Source organism: Salmo salar, chromosome 11, assembly GCF_965601325.2.
Source record: "Salmo salar chromosome 11, fSalSal1, whole genome shotgun sequence".
Lineage (NCBI taxonomy): Eukaryota > Metazoa > Chordata > Actinopteri > Salmoniformes > Salmonidae > Salmo > Salmo salar.
The window spans coordinates 42,867,923-42,881,870 of NC_138301.1; the positions used below are offsets into that span (position 1 = coordinate 42,867,923).

At 44.2% G+C, this 13,948-nt stretch overlaps 1 protein-coding gene across 1 annotated transcript in view; it reads right to left on the bottom strand.

Moving 5' to 3' along the window:
* Positions 1–13,948, bottom strand: part of LOC106593578 (dual specificity mitogen-activated protein kinase kinase 5) — a 105,060-nt gene that overhangs the window by 11,712 nt on the left and 79,400 nt on the right. Inside the window, exons 20-21 of the mRNA XM_045689584.2 lie at positions 5,446–5,507; positions 3,854–3,899 (exon numbers count right to left, since the gene is read on the bottom strand). Coding sequence (XP_045545540.1) covers positions 3,854–3,899; positions 5,446–5,507 — 108 coding nt within the window. The remainder of the gene's footprint in view (positions 1–3,853; positions 3,900–5,445; positions 5,508–13,948) is intronic.

The window sequence follows — 13,948 nt, forward strand, 5'->3', positions numbered from 1 at the left end:
GGTGGAGCCCTGGTAATGTCCTGGGAGCAAGCCAATGGAAAGTCCTCAGTGTCTGGCCCAGTATGTCATCGGATTATGAACCCCTTGATAGGATATCATGAGGTAATGTCCTCCTAATGAAAGATGCATCAGTGGAAGGAGAACACACTGGCACTTTCCTGACAGACACAGCTGTTGTGATGCAAGTCCTGAACACATTATTTCCAAAGAGGGACACACACACACACACACACACACACACACACACACACACACACACACACACACACACACACACACACACACACACACACACACATAGCCATTCTGATTTCAGCTCACACTCTACTGGTTGACTGACCCTCTGCCCTGATGTTGACCTGATGACAACAGAGGGACATTGTTGAGTCGTCAATTTAACAGGTTCTTTCTCTTTCAGAAATGTTATCCTAGTCCCTATGTCTCCCAGTTGTAGTTCTGGGTTGGCCAGTTAGCTCAGTTTAGCTATGAAACATATCAGCTGTGGTTACCTGGACTTAAAGTCAGTGTAAACCGTTATTACCACTTGTTATAACATGAAGGCTGCTTTCCCAGACACAGATTAAGACTAGATCAGACTAAAAAGCACTTTAAATGGAGAAACCCTACTACAATGCTTTTTATTCCAGGACTCGTTTTATTAATCTGTGTCCAGGAAAACGGCAACAAGTCTCTCTCTTTCTACCCGCTCCTCTCTCCTCCCTCCCTCTCTCTCCTCCCTTCCTCTCTCTCCTCCTTCCCTCTCTCTCCTCCCTCCTCTCCTCTCCTCCCTCCTCTCTCTCTCCTCCCTTCCTCTCTCTCTCCTCCCTTCCTCTCTCTCTCCTCCCTTCCTCTCCTCTCCTCCCTTCTCTCTCTCTCCTCCCTTTCTCTCTCTCCTCCCTTCTCTCTCTCTCCTCCCTCTCTCTCTCTCCTCCCTTCCTCTCTCTCTCCTCCCTTTCTCTCTCTCTCCTCCCTTCCTCTCTCTCTCCTCCCTTCTCTCTCTCTCCTCCCCTCTCTCTCTCCTCCCTCCTCTCTCTCTCCTCCCTTCCTCTCGCTCTCCTCCCTTTCTCTCTCTCTCCTCCCTTCCTCTCTCTCTCCTCCCTTCCTCTCTCTCTCCTCCCTTCCTCTCTCTCTCCTCCCTCCCTCTCTCTCCTCCCTTTCTCTCTCTCTCTCCTCCCTTTCTCTCTCTCTCTCCTCCCTTTCTCTCTCTCTCCTCACTTTCTCTCTCTCTCCTCCCTTCCTCTCTCTCTCCTCCCTTTCTCTCTCTCTCCTCCCTTTCTCTCTCTCTCCTCCCTTCCTCTCTCTCTCCTCCCTTCCTCTCTCTCTCCTCCCTTCCTCTCTCTCTCCTCCCTTCCTCTCTCTCTCCTCCCTTCCTCTCCTCTCCTCCCTTTCTCTCTCTCTCTCTCCTCCCTTTCTCTCTCTCTCTCTCCTCCCTTCCTCTCTCTCTCCTCCCTATGTTTTGTGTCCCTCTCCCCTCAGGCCCTTCATTTCCGTTCTCCGTGATGAGGCACGAGATGAGGTCACGGCCGCGTGCCTCTGTGGCGAGGGTCTGATTGTCTCACACGCCCCTCCCCCCCCACCACCACCGTGTACATATTAACAGTCTATATACACATTCCATCTGTATGTTAATGCAGCTTGCCACAGCTGGAATCCCCACTACAAAGTGCCGTCGTTCACTAATAGTTATTATCTTCACGGCCTTATTCCTCCAGGAGAGCCGGTGGAAGACACGGCAAATTGTGTCTCTTTACGATTATGCCTCCGTGGGCTCGCTCATCAGCTTGGCATGGATGGTGGATGAGGATGGGACGCGGCTCCCTCTGATTATTCATATGGCTTTTATTGACGTCATTCCCGCTGTGGGGTTTTATGGTATGAGCATTAGTGGCTGTTAGTGATGCTGGTGTCCTGGGATATGTACAGTCTGTTTGGTTGTTGTCTGACTGTCTGTCTGACTGTCTGTTTGACTATGGGATGTCCTACTAACTAACTAACTGATAGAACTAAACTAAGCAGAGATCAATGCATTCTCTAAGAGAGGGAGAGAGAGAGAAAGGGAGGGTAGAGAGAGACGGAGAAAGAGGGAGGGGGAGAGAGAGAGATACAGAGAGAGATACAGAGAGAGAAAGATATGGGTCTGAGTCTTCAGCTCTCTTTCTCTCCCCTCCTCTTCCTTGTGTGAGAACACACTCACACACACACACACACACACACACACACACACACACACACACACCACACACACACACACACACACAATCTATACACACAGAACCACAGTCTCTCCCTTCCCTGTCACAGCTCTTAAAAGGTAGCTGGTGTAAATTGCTGTGGCCTTGTGCGCTAACACCAGATGAGAGAAACCCATCAAGCCAATACTTGGAGTGAGACAGACTCAGTCAGACTCATTGGGGGTTAGAGGGGACATGGAACTCACGTCTAGACAGATATGTCTGTGTGATATCTTCCTACAGTCATGTTTTGGTTGACTTCCATAACCTTGGGAGGTTTCTATGGTCTGTAACATGGTAACTCACCATAAGGTTGTTAGGAGGTTTCTATAGTCTGTAACATGGTAACTCACCATAAGGTTGTTAGGAGGTTTCTATAGTCTGTAACATGGTAACTCACCATAAGGTTGTTAGGAGGTTTCTATAGTCTGTAACATGGTAACTCCCCATAAGGTTGTTAGGAGGTTTCTATAGTCTGTAACATGGTAACTCCCCATAAGGTTGTTAGGAGGTTTCTATAGTCTGTAACATGGTAACTCCCCATAAGGTTGTTAGGAGGTTTCTATAGTCTGTAACATGGTAACTCCCCATAAGGTTGTTAGGAGGTTTCTATAGTCTGTAACATGGTAACTCACCATAAGGTTGTTAGGAGGTTTCTATAGTCTGTAACGTGGTAACTCACCATAAGGTTGTTAGGAGGTTTCTATAGTCTGTAACGTGGTAACTCACCATAAGGTTGTTAGGAGGTTTCTATAGTCTGTAACGTGGTAACTCACCATAAGGTTGTTAGGAGGTTTCTATAGTCTGTAACATGGTAACTCACCATAAGGTTGTTAGGAGGTTTCTATAGTCTGTAACATGGTAACTCACCATAAGGTTGTTAGGAGGTTTCTATAGTCTGTAACATGGTAACTCACCATAAGGTTGTTAGGAGGTTTCTATAGTCTGTAACGTGGTAACTCACCATAAGGTTGTTAGGAGGTTTCTATAGTCTGTAACGTGGTAACTCACCATAAGGTTGTTAGGAGGTTTCTATAGTCTGTAACGTGGTAACTCACCATAAGGTTGTTAGGAGGTTTCTATAGTCTGTAACATGGTAACTCACCATAAGGTTGTTAGGAGGTTTCTATAGTCTGTAACATGGTAACTCACCATAAGGTTGTTAGGAGGTTTCTATAGTCTGTAACATGGTAACTCACCATAAGGTTGTTAGGAGGTTTCTATAGTCTGTAACATGGTAACTCACCATAAGGTTGTTAGGAGGTTTCTATAGTCTGTAACATGGTAACTCACCATAAGGTTGTTAGGAGGTTTCTATAGTCTGTAACATGGTAACTCACCATAAGGTTGTTAGGAGGTTTCTATAGTCTGTAACGTGGTAACTCACCATAAGGTTGTTAGGAGGTTTCTATAGTCTGTAACGTGGTAACTCACCATAAGGTTGTTAGGAGGTTTCTATAGTCTGTAACATGGTAACTCACCATAAGGTTGTTAGGAGGTTTCTATAGTCTGTAACGTGGTAACTCACCATAAGGTTGTTAGGAGGTTTCTATAGTCTGTAACATGGTAACTCACCATAAGGTTGTTAGGAGGTTTCTATAGTCTGTAACATGGTAACTCACCATAAGGTTGTTGGGAGCAGGTCTCTCTTTAGGGAGTCTCTTCATGCTGAACAGAGAAAACAGCACAGTTTTATCACAATGTTGTTTAAGCATACAGAGACATTTTCAAAGGTAAGACTATTTCATTTTTTGGTTCATTAGTTACATTTTTCTATAAGTAATTTCCTAATGAGCATTTGTTCCTAATGAGCATCCAAGGACATTACTGACAAACCTGACAAGCCTAATTGCCAGATTGTCCCAATGGTGCTTTTGTTACACTATGAGCCCCACGCAGTGCAAATGGTATGGCTAGTACAATTTAACAATAAACTGTGTGGACAACCAGTCCATATTCCTTATACAAGAGGTCTCCTTGATGTTGTGTGTGTGTGTGTGTGTGTGTGTGTGCGCTGGCCTACTATCATTTGAACAATAAAGCCGATCAAAACCATCTTCATCAGCACCACTCTAACCACCAGTGCCAGCTCACACACACACTAAGTACCCAAACAGTCATTGACCCTGTGTGAGGCTCCTGCCAGTCCTGAGAATGAGGAGTGGAGATTCGTCAGGGCGACCTACATAGGGGACTGTGAAGGATTAGTAGTGGTTCTAGAGAGGTCCGTCTGGAGCTAACCGAGTTACTGTGTGATGAATCACAGTGGGCAGGGACCAGGGACAGGACAGGGACCTCTAAGAATAGCCTGGGAGGTGGCAGTGCCAACCTGGTGCCAGGGCTGGGGCGGGCACGGAGAAGAGAAACAGAGACCTGGCCTGTTTGAGTAAATAAGGCATAGAGATAGGTAAACAACAGCTGGCGGTGTGTAGACACACGTACAAGGACATACACATGCAGAAACATGTACACACTGTTATGGTCCTGCTTTTGGCCGGTAGGTCAGTCCATTGGGTACTTTCCCCCTGCTGTGTGTGTGTGTGTTTATTTGTGAGAGCATTTGGCTAACAGGGGGCCAACAGACCATGAGAGACATGGTCAGTGTAAATATTGTGCTGTGCTGCTACAGTAAAGAAACAAATCAGAGAGTTAATTTGTCCTTCAGGAGAGCCTGGTATACTGAGATAAGGCCTGTCCTTGTTATCCTGTCTCTGCTAGCTGCCCCATTATCACCCAACACCATTATCAGACAGGAGAGTGGAGGGCACTACAGTGGTAATGCATGTCCTACATGAGTCATCAAGTTCAAAAATACAGCCTACTAAATTCATATGAACGATTGCATTTAGTGTACTAAAGACAATGGATTTTTTTTTTAAATGAACATGGTTGAGGTCTGGTCTTTGGCAAATGAAATGCATTCTATCCAATTGTTTAACTTCATTTTTAAACATATTGAATCTGTTGATGTACTAAGCTTCTGTTTTTAGGTTTATGTCTGTTCAGATGAAACCAACACATTAAAAGGCTGATAAATGAGAGAGTGAGAGAGAGAGAGCGAGAGAGCGAGAGAGCGAGAGAGAGAGAGAGAGAGCGCTCGAGAGAGAGAGATAAGGGTTGTCTCACCTAGCTATTTTAAGATGAATGCACTAACTGTAAGTCGCTGTGGATAAGATCATCTGTTAAATGACAAATGTTAAAACATTGGACTCACCACTGTGTGATGAAGTGGACAAACTTCTGGCTGAACTGACCCACAGGAAGAATAGGAGGGTCCTGGGAGAAAAACAAGGCCACAACCGAACAACTTAGACCACACAGTATAAAATGGAAGCTGGGAAAGAATTATCTCACAATGTGATTTCTAATCTGTCACTAAAAGCTAAACCCATTTCTTAATTTTGTTGAAGAGATCCACTTTGACAAACATTACTAATCAACATATGAATAACTTGAAATATAACCGAAATGAGAGATTTAATTATACAAATCTAAAAATCCAAATTCTTCACAATCACTGTGCCTAGATCTGGTTAAGAATACAAAACCACAATTCCTCACAATCACTGTGCCTAGATCTGGTTAAGAAAACAAAACTACAATTCTTCACAATCACTGTGCCTAGATCTGGTTAAGAATACAAAACCACAATTCCTCACAATCACTGTGTCTAGATCTGGTTAAGAATACAAAACCACAATTCGGAGAAACCCCAAACCCTGAACTACATAGAATTCTAGTTATTAAAACACATTTTGCTGAGAAAGGCCGGCCTTGATAAAGAGGGTATTTCTAAACGCTGCGATACATTGTCTCGTCTTCTTAGTAAAAAGAGGTAGCTGCACCTGAACCCCACCTATTGTTGGACGAGCACAATGGAGTCAAGGAAAAGAATCTCCTTCAGGAATCAGTGAGGGGGGTCGGGTGAGCACAAGTGTGAGCGGCACCGGTCATCTTCGTTCCGATAAAAACATTAAAGGAGATTTCGCCATGAAAGGCGAAACATTTTCCTGTCAGATTGCAACAGTCATTTATTTTACATGAATGCCCTCTGAAGTCTATATTTTAAAGTATATTTTACTTGGCAATGGCACAGTATAAAATGTGTTTGAGGCATGAATACAAATGAAAACTTTATTAAAATCATATTATAAAGGTAGTTTGTTACAGTTTGATAGTCAAACACTAAAAGAATCAATTTGAGAAATGTTTCACCCTGCTGTGCACTCAACAACCACAGTCAACTACCACAGTGAACAACCACAGTCAACTACCACAGTCAACTACAACAGTCAACTACCTAAGTCAACAAATACAGTCAACAATACTGTCAACAACCACAGTCAACAACTACAGTCAACTACCACAGTCAACAACCACAGTCAACAACCACAGTCAACAACCACAGTCAACAACCACAGTCAACTACCACAGTCAATTACCACAGTCAACTACAACAGTCAACTACCACAGTCAACTACCTAAGTCAACAAATACAGTCAACAATAGTGTCAACAACCACAGTCAACAACTACAGTCAACTACCACAGTCAACAATTACAGTCAACAACCACAGTCAACAACCACAGTCAACAACCACAGTCAACAACTACAGTCAACTACCACAGTCAACTACCACAGTCAACAACCACAGTCAACTACCACAGTCAACTACCACAGTCAACTATCACAGTCAACATCCACAGTCAACAACCACAGTCAACAATTACAGTCAACAACCACAGTCAACCACCAGTCAACAATTACAGTCAACAACCACAGTCAACAACAGTCAACAACTATAGTCAACTACCACAGTCAACTACCACAGTCAACTACCTAAGTCAACAAATACAGTCAACAATACTGTCAACAACCACAGTCAACAACTACAGTCAACTACCACAGTCAACAATTACAGTCAACTACCACAGTCAACATACAGTCAACAATTACAGTCAACAACTACAGTCAACATCCACAGTCAACATCCACAGTCAACAATTACAGTCAACAACCACAGTCAACTACCAGTCAACAATTACAGTCAACAACCACAGTCAACAACTACAGTCAACTACCACAGTCAACTACCACAGTCAACAATCACAGTCAACAACTACAGTCAACTACCACAGTGAACAACAACAGTCAACAACCACAGTGAACATCCACAGTCAACAATTACAGTCAACAACCACAGTCAACTACCAGTCAACAATTACAGTCAACAACCACAGTCAACAATTACAGTCAACTACCACAGTCAACTACCACAGGCAACAATTACAATCAACTACCACAGTCAACTACCACAGTCAACAATTACAGTCAACTACCACAGTAAACAATTAGTCCAGTACCACAGTCAACAATTACAGTGAACAACCACAGTCAACAACCACAGTCAACAACCACAGTCAACTACCATAATGAACATTGTAGTGTGAGACAGTCAACTACCATAATGAACATTGTAGTGTGAGACAGTCAACTACCATAATGAACATTGTAGTGTGAGACAGTCAACTACCATAATGAACATTGTAGTGTGAGACAGTCAACTACCATAATGAACATTGTAGTGTGAGACAGTCAACTACCATAATGAACATTGTAGTGAGACAGTCAACTACCATAATGAACATTGTAGTGAGACAGTCAACTACCATAATGAACATTGTAGTGAGACAGTCAACTACCATAATGAACATTGTAGTGTGAGACAGTTAACTACCATAATGAACATTGTAGTGTGAGACAGTCAACTACCATAATGAACATTGTAGTGAGACAGTCAACTACCATAATGAACATTGTAGTGAGACAGTCAACTACCATAATGAACATTGTAGTGTGAGACAGTCAACTACCATAATGAACATTGTAGTGAGACAGTCAACTACCATAATGAACATTGTAGTGAGACAGACAACTACCATAATAAACATTGTAGTGAGACAGTCAACCACCATAATGAACATTGTGAGACAGTCAACTACCATAATGAACATTGTGAGACAGTCAACCACCATAATGAACATTGTGAGACAGTCAACTACCATAATGAACATTGTAGTGTGAGACAGTCAACTACCATAATGAACATTGTAGTGTGAGACAGTCAACTACCATAATGAACATTGTAGTGTGAGACAGTCAACTACCATAATGAACATTGTAGTGAGACAGTCAACTACCATAATGAACATTGTAGTGAGACAGTCAACTACCATAATGAACATTGTAGTGAGACAGTCAACTACCATAATGAACATTGTATTGTGAGACAGTCAACTACCATAATGAACATTGTAGTGTGAGACAGTCAACTACCATAATGAACATTGTAGTGAGACAGTCAACTACCATAATGAACATTGTAGTGAGACAGTCAACTACCATAATGAACATTGTAGTGTGAGACAGTCAACTACCATAATGAACATTGTAGTGAGACAGTCAACTACCATAATGAACATTGTAGTGAGACAGACAACTACCATAATAAACATTGTAGTGAGACAGTCAACCACCATAATGAACATTGTGAGACAGTCAACTACCATAATGAACATTGTGAGACAGTCAACCACCATAATGAACATTGTGAGACAGTCAACTACCATAATGAACATTGTAGTGTGAGACAGTCAACTACCATAATGAACATTGTGAGACAGTCAACTACCATAATGAACATTGTGAGACAGTCAACTACCATAATGAACATTATAGTGAGACAGTCAACTACCATAATGAACATTGTAGTGTGAGACAGTCAACCACCATAATGAACATTGTGAGACAGTCAACTACCATAATGAACATTGTGAGACAGTCAACTACCATAATGAACATTATAGTGAGACAGTCAACTACCATAATGAACATTGTAGTGAGACAGTCAACTACCAAAATGAACATTGTAGTGAGACAGTCAACTACCATAATGAACATTATAGTGAGACAGTCAACTACCATAATGAACATTGTAGTGAGACAGTCAACCACCATAATGAACATTGTAGTGAGAGACCGTCACAGAGGACTGGGGATGGAGAGACCGGGGGGGATGGAGAGACCGGAGGGGGATGGAGAGACCGGGGGGGGATGGAGAGACCGCGGGAGATGGAGAGACCGCGGGAGATGGGGAGACCGCGGGAGATGGAGAGACCGCGGGAGATGGAGAGACCGCGGGAGATGGAGAGACCGAGGGGGATGGAGAGACCGGGGGAGATGGGGGAGATGGAGAGACCGGGGGGAGACCGGGGGGAGATGGAGAGACCGGGGGGAGATGGAGAGACCGGGGGGAGATGGAGAGACCGGGGGAGATGGAGAGACCGGGGGAGATGGAGAGACCGGGGGAGATGGAGAGACCGGGGGGAGATGGAGAGACCGGGGGGAGATGGAGAGACCGGGGGGAGATGGAGAGACCGGGGGGAGATGGGGAGACCGGGGGGAGATGGGGAGACCGGGGGAGATGGAGAGAAGACAAAAATGAAGTGTGTTAGAGGAGAATTGATGCCAAAGAGCAGTAACCCAAACCTCTTCAGCCAACAGAATGAAGACATTTAAACGGTCAAATTAACTGGCTTTAAGCAGCACTCCTACATGTGAGTTGCAAAATAAACATTTCTAAGAGCCACAAATCAGAAAGTGGTTTTATTACGATCCCAGTACTGAATCAGAATATAAGGAGGAACATTTCCTTTCTTAAGGGCCAAGCCCATCTTCTTCAGCCTTCTTCAGCCTCCCCATTGAGACCGTGGGCAAAATTAAAAATGGCGGTGTTCGCTTTAGCAATCTCACTAGTATAAAGACCTCCTCCATTCCTGCCATTATTGAAAGAGATTGTGATACCTCACATCTCAAAATTGGGTTACTTAATGTTAGATCCCTCACTTCCAAGGCAGTTATAGTCAATGAACTAATCACTGATCATAATCTTGATGTGATTGGCCTGACTGAAACATGGCTTAAGCCTGATGAATTTACTGTGTTAAATGAGGCCTCACCCCCTGGTTACACTAGTGACCATACCCCCCGTGCATCCGGCAAAGGCGGAGGTGTTGCTAACATTTACGATAGCAAATTTCAATTTACAAAAAAAAACAATGACGTTTTCGTCTTTTGAGCTTCTAGTCATGAAATCTATGCAGCCTACTCACTCACTTTTTATAGCTACTGTTTACAGGCCTCCTGGGCCATATGCAGTGTTCCTCACTGAGTTCCCTGAATTCCTATTGGATCTTGTAGTCATAGCAGATAATATTCTAATTTTTGGTGACTTTATCATTCACATGGAAAAGTCCACAGACCCACTCCAAAAGGCTTTCGGAGCCATCATCGACTCAGTGGGTTTTGTCCAACATGTCTCTGGACCTACTCACTGCCACAGTCATACTCTGGACCTAGTTTTGTCCCATGGAATAAATGTTGTGGATCTTAATGTTTTTCCTCATAATCCTGGACTATCGGACCACCATTTTATTACGTTTGCAATTGCAACAAATAATCTGCTCAGACCCCAACCAAGGAGCATTAAAAGTCGTGCTATAAATTCTCAGACAACCCAAAGATTCCTTGATGCCCTTCCAGACTGCCTCTGCCTACCCAAGGACGTCAGAGGACAAAAATCAGTTAACCACCTAACCGAGGAACTCAATTTAACCTTGCGCAATACCCTAGATGCAGTTGCACCCCTAAAAACTAAAAACATCTGTCATAAGAAACTAGCTCCCTGGTATACAGAAAATACACGAGCTCTGAAGCAAGCTTCCAGAAAATTGGAACGGAAATGGCGCCACACCAAACTGGAAGTCTTCCGACTAGCTTGGAAAGTACCCTCCTATGTTGAACATAATAAACGGCTCTCTATCCACCGGATGTGTACCAAGCTCACTAAAAGTGGCAGTAATAAAGCCTCTCTTGAAAAAGCCGAATCTTGATCCAGAAATTATAAAAAACTAATCGGCCTATATCGAATCTTCCATTCCTCTCAAACATTTTAGAAAAAGCTGTTGCACAACAACTCACTGCCTTCCTGAAGACAAACAATGTATACGAAACGCTTCAGTCTGGTTTTAGACCCCATCATAGCACTGAGACTGCACTTGTGAAGGTGGTAAATGACCTTTTAATGACGTCAGACCGAGGCTCTGCATCTGTCCTCGTGCTCCTAGATCTTAGTGCCGCTTTTGATACCATCGATCACCACATTCTTTTGGAGAGATTGGAAACCAAATTGGTCTACATGGACAAGTTCTGGCCTGGTTTAGATCTTATCTGTCGGAAAGATATCAGTTTGTCTCTGTGAATGGTTTGTCCTCTGACAAATTAATTGTAAATTTCGGTGTTCCTCAAGGTTCCGTTTTAGGACCACTATTGTTTTCACTATATATTTTACCTCTTGGGGATGTCATTTGAAAACATAATGTTAAATTTCACTGCTATGCGGACGACACACAGCTGTACATTTCAATGAAACATGGTGAAGCCCCAAAATTGCCCTCGCTAGAAGCCTGTGTTTCAGACATAAAGAAGTGGATGGCTGCAAACTTTCTACTTTTAAACTCGGACAAAACAGAGATGCTTGTTCTAGGTCCCAAGAAACAAAGAGATCTTCTGTTGAATCTGACAATTAATCTGGATGGTTGTACAGTCGTCTCAAATAAAACTGTGAAGGACCTCGGCGTTACTCTGGACCCTGATCTCTCTTTTGAAGAACATATCAAGACTGTTTCAAGGACAGCTTTTTTCCATCTACGTAACATTGCAAAAATCAGAAATTTTCTGTCCAAAAATGACGCAGAAAAATTAATCCATGCTTTTGTTACTTCTAGGCTGGACTACTGCAATGCTCTATTTTCCGGCTACCCGGATAAAGCACTAAATAAACTTCAGTTAGTGCTAAATACGGCTGCTAGAATCCTGACTAGAACCAAAAAATTTGATCATATTACTCCAGTGCTAGCCTCCCTACACTGGCTTCCTGTTAAGGCAAGGGCTGATTTCAAGGTTTTACTGCTAACCTACAAAGCATTACATGGGCTTGCTCCTACCTATCTTTCCGATTTGGTCCTGCCGTACATACCTACACGTACGCTACGGTCACAAGACGCAGGCCTCCTAATTGTCCCTAGAATTTCTAAGCAAACGGCTGGAGGTAGGGCTTTCTCCTATAGAGCTCCATTTTTATGGAATGGTCTGCCTACCAATGTGAGAGACGCAGACTCAGTCTCAACCTTTAAGTCTTTACTGAAGACTTATCTCTTCAGTAGGTCCTATGATTAAGTATAGTCCGGCCCAGGAGTGTGAAGGTGAACGGAAAGGCTGGAGCAACGAACTGCCCTTGCTGTCTCTGCCTTGCCGGTTCCCCTCTTTCCACTGGGATTCTCTGCCTCTAACCCTTTTACAGGGGCTGAGTCACTGGCTTACTGGTGTTCTTCCATGCCGTCCATGGGAGGGGTGCGTCACTTGAGTGGGTTGAGTCACTGACGTGGTCTTCCTGTCTGGGTTGGCGCCCCCCCTTTGGTTGTGCCATGGCGGAGATCGTTGTGGGCTATACTCGGCCTTGTCTTAGGACGGTAAGTTGGTGGTTGGAGACATCCCTCTAGTGGTGTGGGGGCTGTGCTTTGGCAAAGTGGGTGGGGTTATATCCTGCCTGTTTGGCCCTGTCCGGGGGTATCATCGGATGGGGCCACAGTGTCTTCTGATCCCTCCTGTCTCAGCCTCCAGTATTTATGCTGCAGTAGTTTATGTGTCGGGGGGCTAGGGTCAGTCTGTTACATCTGGAGTATTTCTCTTGTCTTATCCGGTGTCCTGTGTGAATTTAAATATGCTCTCTCTAATTCTCTCTTTCTGTCTTTCTCTCGGAGGACCTGAGCCCTAGGACCATGCCTCAGGACTACCTGGTATGATGACTCCTTGCTGTCCCCAGTCCACCTGGCCGTGCTGCTGCTCCAGTTTCAACTGTTCTGCCTGCGGCTATGGAACCCTGACCTGTTCACCGGACGTGCTTGTTGCACCCTCGACAACTACTATGATTATTATTATTTGACCATGCTGGTCATTTATGAACATTTTAACATTTTAACATCTTGACCATGTTCTGTTATAATATCCACCCTGCACAGCCAGAAGAGGACTGGCCACCCCTCATAGCCTGGTTCCTCTCTAGGTTTCTTCCTAGGTTTTTGGCCTTTCTAGGGAGTTTTTCCTAGGGAGTTTTTCCTAGCCACCGTGCTTCTTTCACATGCTTTGCTTGCTGTTTGGGGTTTTAGGCTGGGTTTCTGTACAGCACTTTGAGATATCAGCTGATGTACGAAGGGCTATATAAAAATAAATTTGATTGATTTGATTTGAAGAGGCGCTGTTGCGCCTTCTTCACCATGCTGTCTGAACGTGTGTGTGTGTGTGTGTGTGTGTATTTCATGTGAATGTGTGTGGAGAGCACAGGCCAGGTCCAGTAGATGTTGTCCAGTAGATGTTGGCCTCCCTCCCGCCATAGCTCCTCCCTCTCCCCTCCCTCTATAGTTCCACCCTCCCCATCCCTTTATAGTTCCACCCTCCCTCTATAGCTCCTCCCTCCCCATCCCTCCATAGCTCCTCCCTCCCTAGCTCCTCCCTCATCCCTCCATAGCTCCTCCCTCATCCCTCCATCCATAGCTCCTCCCCCCTCCCCCCTCCATAGCTCCTCCCTCATCCCTCCCTCC